General features: G+C 41.7%; 1 protein-coding gene across 4 annotated transcripts in view; it reads left to right on the top strand.

Moving 5' to 3' along the window:
- svild (supervillin d) overlaps nucleotides 1-12,001 on the top strand; it is a 44,466-nt gene that overhangs the window by 19,360 nt on the left and 13,105 nt on the right. For 3 of the 4 annotated variants that reach the window (XM_079577576.1, XM_079577577.1, XM_079577578.1), the window contains exons 3-8: nucleotides 347-384; nucleotides 3,452-3,510; nucleotides 6,540-6,622; nucleotides 7,571-7,676; nucleotides 8,873-9,411; nucleotides 9,698-9,830. In XM_079577576.1, coding sequence (XP_079433702.1) covers nucleotides 347-384; nucleotides 3,452-3,510; nucleotides 6,540-6,622; nucleotides 7,571-7,676; nucleotides 8,873-9,411; nucleotides 9,698-9,830 — 958 coding nt within the window. Of the gene's footprint in view, nucleotides 1-177; nucleotides 241-310; nucleotides 385-3,451; nucleotides 3,511-6,539; nucleotides 6,623-7,570; nucleotides 7,677-8,872; nucleotides 9,412-9,697; nucleotides 9,831-12,001 lie in introns of those variants that run through there. The other variant, XM_079577579.1, reaches the window with a different exon arrangement.

Here is a 12,001-nt window from a genome sequence, read left to right as displayed (position 1 = left end):
GTCCCTTTCCTCCCTGACCTTTGCCCCCTCCCAGCTGTCCAGTGTGATGCTCCATTGTATGAAAAGCACCGTCTCTCTCCTCCTCCTCCTCCCATTACATCACCAACTCTACCCCACAGGCAGCTGCTACCCCCTCCCCATCCTTATTGACCCACCATTACTTGGACATGAACAGACTTCCACATAGGCTCGTTATATCACAGTTAGCATGGCAGCGGACGAGAAACATGTTGAAATGTGGTAGGGTTTGCTCATCAGATTATGGTGTATTATTTATGCTGCCTGCTCAAAGCTGTTTAATCTTTGTCAGTGTTTTGAAGAGTGACCTCATGTGTCTCCCTCGTAGGCTGCGGGAAGCGGAGGACTCAGAAGACCAGCCAAAGGGTAAGTGCAAGGACTCTCCACTTTCACCACACCGTTAGATCTCCCACTGCTCAGACCGTTACTCAGTGTTAAACTATACTGAGCTCACTGGTGATGTCAGGACACCGACCTGCTTTATACAAGAGGGATTTTCTATTTCTCTTAGTGTTGTGTGTGTGTGTGGCGGCTTTGTTTGAATAGCTGAATATATAATAAAGCTGTACAGTGTTTAATGACACCTTTCTGTGTAATCCAAACTCATAATAGGCTACCATTTATGCAGATTATTTGGGGATGCAGATTATTTGGGGATGCAGATGATTTGGATGTAGGTTATTTGGATGTAGGTGATTTGGGGATGCAGATGATTCGGATGCAGATGATTTGGGGATGCAGATGATTTGGAATGCTGATGATTTGGGGATGCAGATGATTTGGGGATGCAGATGACTTGGATGCAGATGATTTGAAATGCAGATGATTTGTGATGCAGATGATTTGGGGATGCAGATGATTCGGATGTAGATGATTCGGATGCAGATGATTCTGATGCAGATGATTTGGGGATGCAGATGATTCGGATGCAGATGATTCAGATGCAGATGATTCAGATGCACATGATTTGGGGATGCAGATGATTTGAAATGCAGATGATTTGGGATACAGATGATTTGGGGATGCAGATGATTCGGATGCAGATGATTCTGATGCAGATGATTCGGATGCAGATGATTCAGATGCAGATGATTCAGATGCACATGATTTGGGGATGCAGATGATTTGAAATGCAGATGATTTGGGGTGCAGATGATTTGGGTGCAGATGATTTGGGGATGCAGATGATTTGGGTGCAGATGATTTGGATGCAGATGATTTGGGATGCAGATGATTTGGATGCAGATGATTTGGGATGCAGATGATTTGGATGCAGATGATTTGGATGCAGATGATTTGGATGCAGATGATTTGAAATGCAGATGATTTGGGGATGCAGATGATTTGAAATGCAGATGATTTGGGATGCAGATGATTTGGGATGCAGATGATTTGGGTGCAGATGATTTGGGATGCAGATGATTTGGATGCAGATGATTTGGGATGCAGATGATTTGGATGCAGATGATTTGGGATGCAGATGATTTGGGATGCAGATGATTTGGGATGCAGATGATTTGGGTGCAGATGATTTGGGATGCAGATGATTTGGATGCAGATGATTTGGGATGCAGATGATTTGGATGCAAAGGAGGAAAAACAATAAGATTGATTTAGTTTTTTGACCACACACAGCAGCTTTCAAAACAAAGAGTTTCCATGACTTGCTTGTGTGAGTCTCAATGTGTAATCATCTTGTTATTGCGAGCTCACTCTCGCTTGGAAAAAAAGAAATAACGTGGATGTCTCGCTGTGCCACCTGAGCTCGTCTCTGTCATAATCTGTTGCAGCAGTGCCTTCCTGTCTCGTGATCCATTAGCCACTCTGTCTGAATCCACATTACAGTGCATAAAATTGTAATGTGCCGTTAGTCATGAACAAAACATTAGTTAATGCTTTTATATTTAAATTATGGTCATGATGCCGAAACATTGCATAGTGATTTAGCAAATTTCTATTCCAGGCCAAGGCAATAGGAGTGTTGCGTCCTAACCAATGACTTTTTCAAGAGTATGTGTTCAGGCGGGACTGGGAACAGAACCATTCTAGTCTGTAGATGAATGCGTAAATCAACAATACGCTACTTCACTCAACTCTTTGTTGGCCTATATGCCTCAAATAACGTATATGTCCCTCTGTGGTATAAAGATAAGAAAGTTCCAAGGCCTATTATAGCTTGCAGATACATTTTCATTTAGATATCCCGTGGACTATTCCATTATCCATACTAGATATGTTAAAACAGTAGATTCACATGGCACTTCCTGTCTGTATTAGATAAGTACTTGCCTATAGGCCCCTCTCTGGATACACCACTCCATTATCTCGCAAACATAAACACTCTGTACTGAACACTCTGGTTGTGCCTGGAGTCTTGTCTCTAACCGCACAAGTGGAGGTTCTTTGTTGAGTTTGAAGATGAAGCTTTTTGTCAAATAGCATGTCTAAGAGCTGTGGGGGTTTATGACATCACTCACATTACTCATGTACTTTATGCTTACGTCTCATTAAGATTGCTTGAAGACCATTTACAGACTTGGCTTTAACAGATATTCCATCATTTATGCTCAACTGGGATCATGCCATTTGTTTCCAGCTTAAGAACATATACAGTCATTTATTCACATAACATCTTTTGGTTCATGCTTACGTCTAAAATATGTTTTATGTGATTTTCTGTCCCTTGTCGAGGTTGGCATCGAACTTGTAGTTATATCAAAACACTGGACCCAGGGTCACATGTTTAAAAAGTCCAGTTGAGTGGAACCGCTTTGCTCCGGGTCGCTTTGTTACATCATGTGAAGTACAGCAGGGGAGCTCTGCATCATAAATCAGCAAGTGAAAAGTGCAGGGACATGTCACTAAAGTTAAATTGGTGGGTTCTTTTGTTTTCCTAAAGGGGGCTGCTTTGGCTTGTCTTGTCATCCAATCACTGGGGCAATAAAAGCTGATTTAGACAATAGGAATGAGTTGAGCGTTTGCTTTTTTCAGGGGGGGAGTGCCGTTAACTTTAATGGTTTGCTTTTCATTCTCGTAAAATGATTAGGTACTTCTTAGATCTGGTTTTGTTTAGTAACTACGCTCACAAAAATGACTGTTCACTGAAGGGTCATTACTACAGATATTGAATTGATTGATATAAGTTTAGGGTTGTGTGTTGTTTAAACACAAGAGTATTGACAATTCGACTAATATCCGAAAGCCCTACTTAGTATTTTTCTTTTTTTGTGTGTGTGCTCTTGTCGTCCAAAACGGAAAACTCCACTTGACTGGCTATGAGTGGGCCACTTCAGTGCAGCTTTGGAAGATTTTCATATGGATTCGTGCCATACTTGGCTTGATACAAATTATTCTACAAATGATTTACAGTTAAAATTACTTGTCTATCCGTCTTAATTTATGTCTTTTTCTTTGTGTGTGTTCTTTCCAATAGATGACACAACCAACGATGTGGCCAAGAGGACGGTCACATCCAAGACTTCTCTTTTTAAGGTATGGTACACTGCCTGCTGTAGTTGTTTATCTAATGGTGTGAACAGCAATGGTTTCCACGATGTCAAGTCCTCTGTCTTCTGTCTCTGGTGTCCCAGATCTGTGTCCAAAATCCGATCATTCCAACTCAGAGAAATGGGGAAAATGAAATATACTGCATCCCCACATTTTGCTTGATTTTTGCCAATAATTTTCTCCCAGTGGTGCACAGCTGGTGTTCAATGTTTAATCTCTGTTTGGAAGATTGGTCCATTAATAACAAATTGAGCTGTGCTGACCCACACCTGGCCGAGCTCAATGCCAAAGTCATGACTTCATGCATTCTGAGGTCTTAAGGCAGTGGTGGAAAGGAAAGGAGACGTCACAAGGATGCACTTGGGAATTGAATATGATATTGATGTTATTCCTTTGAGACAAACACTTTGAAAACCAAGCATTCCCAGGGGGGTCCGGTTTCACACAGGAAGGTACAGGTTTGAGAGTATAATCTAACTACAGGAGTGGACTGCATGGAAGAGTTGGAGGTTAACGTTCAAATCCAAGGGTGTAAATTTATAAATGTTACTGTTCCCAAAATTGGATTGGCAAATTTGTACAAAAATTTTAAATTGAAGAAAAATAACCTGATCAGTGTGGAAAATATGCAAACTTTCAATATCTTGGTGGAGATTCTTATAAATGATTGTCTTCAAAATTGTTGGCTACTATGTCTTTGGGGCAAAACCTCTGTTAAAGTCTGTGTTTCTTTATTATGTAAATAGTCGACTAGTCATTGCACTAGTACAAAGCAAGGTATTTGTTTCATTTAAGTTTATTAATACGGACAAGGCTGTTACATACGTTTCTATTAAGTTTTTATTTAGAGTTAAACATCCATAAATAAACAAAGGCAACTCGACTAAAAAAAAAAAAGACCTTTATTTAAAACATGCCCCTAGAGGCCATGAGCGCCACTACAGATGTCGTAGCATGTTACATATTTTTACTTATTAATTGTCCGTGAGAGTAAATACTACACTGACAGAAAAGACACAATCATCCAATACATCCAATTACACAATGGAGATCATTTTTTCCAGTCAAACTTGGCTGTAAATACTGTTTAAGTGGCGCTAGCCTGCAGTTAGCTTTACCTGTTAGCCTGTTAGCCTCATCTTCCTAATTCTATTAGTGTGTATTGGTGACTCCGACCCGGCGCAGGCACTTTGCAATTGCGGTTTTCTGGCCAGAGACAGAGGGAGATGAAAGACCCCCAATCATCCCATTAACACTATTACCCCCAGAGAGACTACGAAAAGGATTTATTAAGGTAAACAAGTTACTTAGTACTGGTTTAAAGAGTTTATGAATGTTAAAATGATGCATTTTCTACCCCCTACTTGCTCCAGCAATGTCCTAATGTGTAGAATGAGCCCAGAACTATTCACCACACCTGCCTCTAAAATCCTGCATTGTCACTTAACATAGCTTAATATAGAAATTGCAGTTATTCGTTAGACCTGAGGTGGCAGTAGCGAGTATAAAAATGTCAACTTCCATCTCGTCTCTTTAACAAGGAAAGTTAAGACTATTCCTTTTTAGTCTACCGATTATTCCAAAATATCATTAGTTTGTACAGTAAACAAATATGGTTTCTTGGAATCACATAAAAAAGTCATTATTTTGTTCTTGGCCTGTACTCCACTTTAACTGAGACATTAATAATAAAAATAAAGGTAAAATTCCGATACAGCGTCATTACTGTAATCAGACCTCTATGGAGCCGTGCTGAGCCTGACCAAGTGAACCCAGATGGCAAAAAGTTGCTGTGACCTGCTTTAAATTGCACTCCCACAAAGATCATATCATACTGTCACATTAGTTACACATTTTTTGGCTTTTGCACCCTGCCTGGTCTTTGTCTGGAAGGCGCTCCACTTGAAAGTAACAACCAGAATTTCAGTATTGTCGTATGCTGTGGTTGCATTCACTTATCATCCGTTCCTCCTCCTCAGAGCCTGATAAAAACCCAGTGCGTCAGTGTCTCCCGCTGAGAGGTCAAGCAAGAGTGAGTTTATGATGGCATGTCTGCTCCCCAAAATGTAGCAAGGCCGTAAATTTACATTTGCATTTGAGAAAGTTAACTGTGCTTCCAGATGTATAGAAAAAAATAAAATAAAAAACAGTGCCCCTAAGTGGAAAAATGCATCTCTTTTAGTACCACTTTCAGGATTACTAATATGGAAAGGACGGTGTAATTTATTGTAAAGTACAATTTGCCCTGACACATAAGGTCTCATTAGTATGTAGGAAAAGTGATTTCATTTTTACATCATGTGAATCTAGAAAGACTAAGAGAGTTTGTCACTGTTGAGGAATTTTGTTTTGATGTTTTAATGTCCTGTCCCCGTTGGTGAACTGGTGATTTGGCGTCGTCTCTGTCACTTGAGATCAAAACTCCAGTTATGAAGTCAATCATGTGCAAACTAAAGAGAGGATTCTGCCATATTAGCTGCCAAAGTGAAACCAGAATTCTTCTCCAGAATAACGTGATGGTGGAAACATTGGATCGTTTAAAAAAAAAAAACTACATAAACGTGTTTGCTTCTAAAACCAATGTTATTCATTCGTAGACTTTAAAACAATGGTCCGCCAACGTTTTTCAGGCCAAAGCCCCCAAATTGTCAGATTATCCCATGGAATAAGCATTACACAATTTTCAGGGCGCAATACTGTTCCGGTAATGCTAACAACAACATGCCCGTTCAAGATGAATAGAAATGATTAATAGCAGTCACTGTGGACTTTTTCACAAATGTCCCCCCCCCCAGGCCTTCAAGCGTCTAACTTTGCTGTAGTGTAAGTAGTGTTGTGCTCTAGAATAACCTAATGGTATTTGTTTGTTGATGAAAGAGTTAACAGCTTTGCTCAGGTAGGAGAGGTGGAGTTTATTACTGGGATTTAGTTTATGCCTCAATGACTTTTACAGTGGGGTGTTGGACTGCAGTAGAGAACGCAGCTTGCTTTCCTTTTGCTTCCTCTGTTCATAGGATCAGGACACAGCCCAGAATGTAACCAGTGACAGAGTGAACCGCCACCGAATCCGGAGCAGCACAGAAGAGGACTCTACCAGGTGGGACGAGCTACACACTGGAACATTTGCTAACCTTAGAGCTGCCTCTATGCTAATTCCAAAGCAACCATGTTATTACTTGTGTGGGCATGGTAATTTTTTATTGGCACATTTAGACTTGGCCTTGCCTTTTACACAACTTTACTAATGGCATAGCTGTCTAGCTTTTTCCTTGAAGTTAAAAGCTGTGCAGAGGTAATTACGGAGAAAATGAGTGTCTGCCTAATGATGTAAACACTCCAGAAATAAACCAGATGAACCTGCAGAGCTTGCCGCACAGTCACCTACGTGCTCCAGCTCTTCATAAATATATGGAAATGTAAAACAGATCCTAGCCGTAGTAAAGAGAAGATACCGGAGGAAGCAATCAGGCTTGTGTTAAATTGTATACATGACCGCTGACATAAGGGTTTGGAGAACTCACAGATAGGACGGTGATGCAGTTGTACAAATAAATATGCTAAATCGGACAATATGTGAAGAGAGTGAATCATGCAAAGGATGAGAAGAGGGAGAACCTGCTTCAAAAGGTCAAAGCAGTGATCAGGGCTGATATGAGCTTGTGGGTGTTAATGGAGATGTATGGACCGAGTTTCCTTTCAGTATGGGCTCAATGTACAGTGTTATAAAGCCGCCTTGTTGTGTGGCCTTGTCATAGTGTAATCTCTGAACAAGTTGAAACGGTGTACTAAGCCTCTACTGCAATTACTGTGATAAGTGGAGTTTTGAACTAGTCTTGTAGTCTAGTACTGGCATTAGCCTTTTTGCTCGCTGGCTACTTGCTCTAAAACATTGGTCTTCTTTCAGTGTTTTCTCTAAATCAGGACCAGAACTTGTGTAAAATGGAACTAAATTGGGGGAATCGGGACACAAACTGAACTATTTGCACCGTTTGCAGCCATAGTATGAATCCAAAAGCAAATTGAGTGTTTAATTTTTACACAACAGGGCCTCTACTATGGACACAATCAAAGCGGTGGAGGAAGAAAGTGAGACCAAAGACCATCACTGGGAGAACCATCAACGTGAGAAATCCACCGCTGTGGAAGAAAAGGTCAGTGGTCTTTGATGTGAGTGCGAACACATAATATTTATGTTAGGATGTATGCAATTCAGCATACACCCGGACATAAATATGGATTGCTGTCATTACCATATATATGCAGGATCATCCTAAATGAAATGAAACCTTGGCATGTTTCCCAGATTCAACTTGTTTGACTTTATAATGTTTTGTAATTTATGTCACTTGTGTGCATTGGACAATAGACTATTACCATTACTATTTGTCACTTTATCAATTATATGACTAGTACCGGTACCACAGTTTTGACTCTAAACCTATGCTGCTGGGTATCGCTTTGTCTTAGCAGCTGGTTAGCATTTCATTTTTCCGTCCAGCCGAACCTTTCCCTTTATCTCCCTTTCAAAATCCACACTCCCTCATGGCCTTTGACCTGACAGTAAGGCGCTTGGCGGAGCTCCAGCTGCAGCTGTGTCATAGGAAAAACAACATATTGGAGACAGACAACCGGCTCTGGTTACACAGGCTAATAAAGGCTGTCTGTCTTGTGTGTAGGATTCTATATGTTGTAATCTACCTTTGCCTTAATGACTAAATGACCAATGTTTTGGAATGAAAATAAGGATATGTTATAGTGGCTTTAAGATTTGCAATGAAAATGGAGCGTTTTGGTTTTGTGGAAACTTTCAAAGCGAGTAAATGTAAAGTTTTGGCGCTCATCAGTAAAGATCACAGGTTACATAGGCTTGTCTAAGAAGCTATGAGCCTAAGCCAGATTTTCTGGATACAATGACCAGTCCCAGGGCTACGTTGCCAATAATAGAACACACCTTCTCACAGACAACTATTCAATTTCACATTGTCCTGCTGCAGGCAATTTAGGTGTCATCAATTCTGTTAATTTCCAGTTTGGGAGCAATCAGTTTGGGAGCAATCAGTTTGGGAGCAATGGTGACAAGTTCATCATCTATGACCTTTAGGCGCATGTAAACTTCAGGCACTTACTGCATAACATTCAAATGATCTTCCCAGATAAGCTCAACATTTTAAAGAGCTGTGGGTCACTGCAGCGCGTCACCCATGGTTGGTATGTTTAAGTTTGATGAGGAAACTGCTCAGAAACAGGGGAATTGAACCCAGGATCTTCTTGTGAGGCAGGCAGTTTTGGAAATGAGTCTTCCAAATAATTTACATTGTAGTAATTTTTTTCCCCTTCTTTACTGCAGGAGTCAGAGCTCTCCAAAACACAAGCCATCTCCCCACCGGCCTCTCCCTCTCCTCAGCCTGTTTCTCTGCATCGCCAGGACTCCGAAACGCGGGGCATCAAGAGCATCCTGAAGAAAAGTCGGTCCACCAGTGTAGACTCTGACCACAGCGAATCCTCTACTGCTGACCCTCCGCTGGCCCGACAAAACAGCATCAGCCTCAGCCAAACCGTGAGCGAGGAGTACACGGACGATGAGGAGGAGCTGGAGGATGAGGAGGAGCTGGAGGATGAGGAAGAGCTGGAGGATGAGGAGGAGCTGGAGGACGATGAAAATGAGGAAGACTACGGTGATGGCGAAGAGGAGTTTCTTAACGATGATGATGTCTCAGACGGAGGCTGTGTGAGCCAACAGAAGAAAGGAGGCAGCAGCAGTGGGGGAAGCTTGGAGGAGATGCGAAGCACCTCGCCTGGCGAGAGCCTGGAGAAGACCTCATCCATATCTGAAGACGTGGACGAGAGCAGTTTGGAAGGAAGCGTGGGCTTTGCCAACAAACAGAGGTCAATACATACAGGCTTATAACCACTAGTATTAAATGGACATATCATGCATTGCTTGTAAGCATTATTATGGGGACCTCTGCATTGACTTTACATTTTACAACTGAGGACTCTAGGAACTCAAATTGGTCTGCAGCTGAACTGTCTGATGCATAGTTTACTAAAGTATAATAGAATAAATAACAAAGAGCAAGCGTAGGATGCAACAGTGATGGTTAATTAATTTGCTTATTTTGCTCATCTTAACCAAACCACAATTGTTTGAAAGCTCTGATTCCTCTTCTAGGCTGGAAGAGTTTAAAGGAGAGAGTGACACTAAGACCAGAGTCAGGAGGAACAGGCCATCTGAGGTCATCCAGACACCACTGGCTGATCGCTTCCACCAGCTTCAAGATGCTGAAAACGCCTGGAAGAAAAAGGTAAAGAGGGTTTTGTCAATTGCTCGGTATAAGTGGCCATAATGAGGGAATGGCTCCAGGTTCGGAGGCTTCACTCGAACGGTTTAGTGAGGTGAGGGAAAGGGAGATTTTGGCTTTGGACACATTCTTCCTGTGTGGAGTCAGCTTATTTCCCTGCGCTGCTGCCAGGGGAGGGGAGAGGTTAGCAGGGATTTGAGGTGCTGTACAGTTGGCCAGTGATGCCAAAGCCAGTGATCCGGCGCTTAAGGGGAGGATAGTCACGCCTTTTTGTCCTGTGAAAACAAAACCTACACCATGACCAAACACATCCCGGATTTTGACCTAAGACCGCCTTTGCTTTGTCAGATTGGACTTGATTCCTATAATAATGGCCCTTTTGTTCTTGAAAGCTATCGCGGTTGTACCTGGTGCTGGGGTCAACTTGTTCATATAGTGCAATTTTCCACACGCACTTGACTTTTGCAAAACAAAACTCTACAGAATATAAATAATGTACCTTTTTAAGTGACTTTTCACCCTGTTTTGAAGCTTGAAAATCTCCCAAAAAACTAAACTGAGAGGCAAGATTTAGGCTGGTGACATGTTCTGTTTATGACGGTCATTTACCCACACATCCTGCTTGGGAATTTCTGGTTTGCAACTCATGATTCATCCCAACTCTTCGTCCAACTCGGTCTGGAAAAATAGAAGCATTGAGCAAAATATTTGACTGATGTCATCTTAAAATTGTGTGGTCTTTTGGAGATAAATATAAACCAACACAAAGTCCTCCTCCTCACCATGGCAGGAAAAGTGCATCTTCAACACAAAGTTTCAAAGTTGTCCTAAGGCAATTTGAGGCTGCGGTTGCTCCTGTAATGCTGTGAGAAATGACCTCATGGAACGGGACTAGTGGGTACAACTGGTGGTATTTAGGCTTTTGCTGGTAGTTCTGAGGGTTCTATTCTAGTTTTATGTAGATGACTGCTTTTCTTAGATCATGGTTCAGACCTTTTATAAGAGCCGATTGACTTTAGGCAGCTTATTAGACAGCCTGTTTTGTTCTTTGCAGAGGGTGTTATTTTACACAAATCACTAATTTTTGTGACCATTCAAACTGCAATACTAATTTGATTTTCAATATTTATTTTTAGGGCTGGGTACTGCAAATAATAAGCAACACTAAGTAACCTGTTTACCTTAATAAATCCTTTCCGTTGTCCCTCTGGGGGTTATACAAGTGTTAATGGGATGGTTGGAGGGTCTTTCATCTCCCCCTGGTGTCTCTGGCCAGAAAACCAAAATTGCAACTTGGCTGCCTCCGGGTCGAAGGCCCCAATACACACTAATGAAATCACGAAGAAGAAGCTAACAGGCTAACGGGCAAATGCGGGCTAGCGCCACTTAAACAGTATTAACAGCCAACAGCTAATTGGATGTACAATATCCCTCTCTCCCTTCGCCTTCGAAAAACTGTGGGGGGAAAAAATAGGGGGAAAATTGGAATAAACTGGGGTGGAAAGATTTGAAAAAAATGTGGGGAAATAGGGAAAATATTAGTAATAATAAATGTGCAAAAATGAGGAGGGAAATTGGGAAAAGAAGAAGAAAAAAAAAGAAAATGGGGAAAAACAAACATGGGGGGTGGGGGGATGAGTCAGGGTCCCTGGACACACAGTCCACAGTATCAAAACTTGGATCTAAGCATTTACCTTTTTTTCCGATACCACAGTGGTACTGCAATAGCTCGATAAGTTAAGGACATGTACCAAAAGCCATGTCTGTGTTATATTTAGAGCATTTATCTATGTCACTCTTCCTGCTATACGCGCTCGAATTGGTAATGGAAGCCCCCCAGTTTTGTTGTTGTATCCCATGGTAGTGGTCCAGGCCAGAGCCACAGAGGCCAGGGGAGCGCTGACATGCCCGGTCCGCACGGTCAGCTGCAAACAGATCCAGATGTTTCCTGCTACAGTCGCTAAGCTCTTCTCCTCACCTCCAGTGGGCAGTAAAATAAGAGCGTACGTGCGTGTGTGTTAAATTCGTTGGAAACTTGTCGCAAAAGTGTTAAGTTATCATTGTTTACCTTGTGACGTGATGAAGGAAAAGAAAAAACATTATCTAGATCAACATCTGGTGTAAAAGAGTAATATGTCTCGAAGCAAATCATCGAACACCTGCAGGCCGACCAA

Source organism: Gobius niger (assembly GCF_951799975.1).
Source record: "Gobius niger genome assembly, chromosome: 19".
NCBI classification, from domain to species: domain Eukaryota; kingdom Metazoa; phylum Chordata; class Actinopteri; order Gobiiformes; family Gobiidae; genus Gobius; species Gobius niger.
This window is presented reverse-complemented; position numbering and strand designations above follow the sequence as displayed.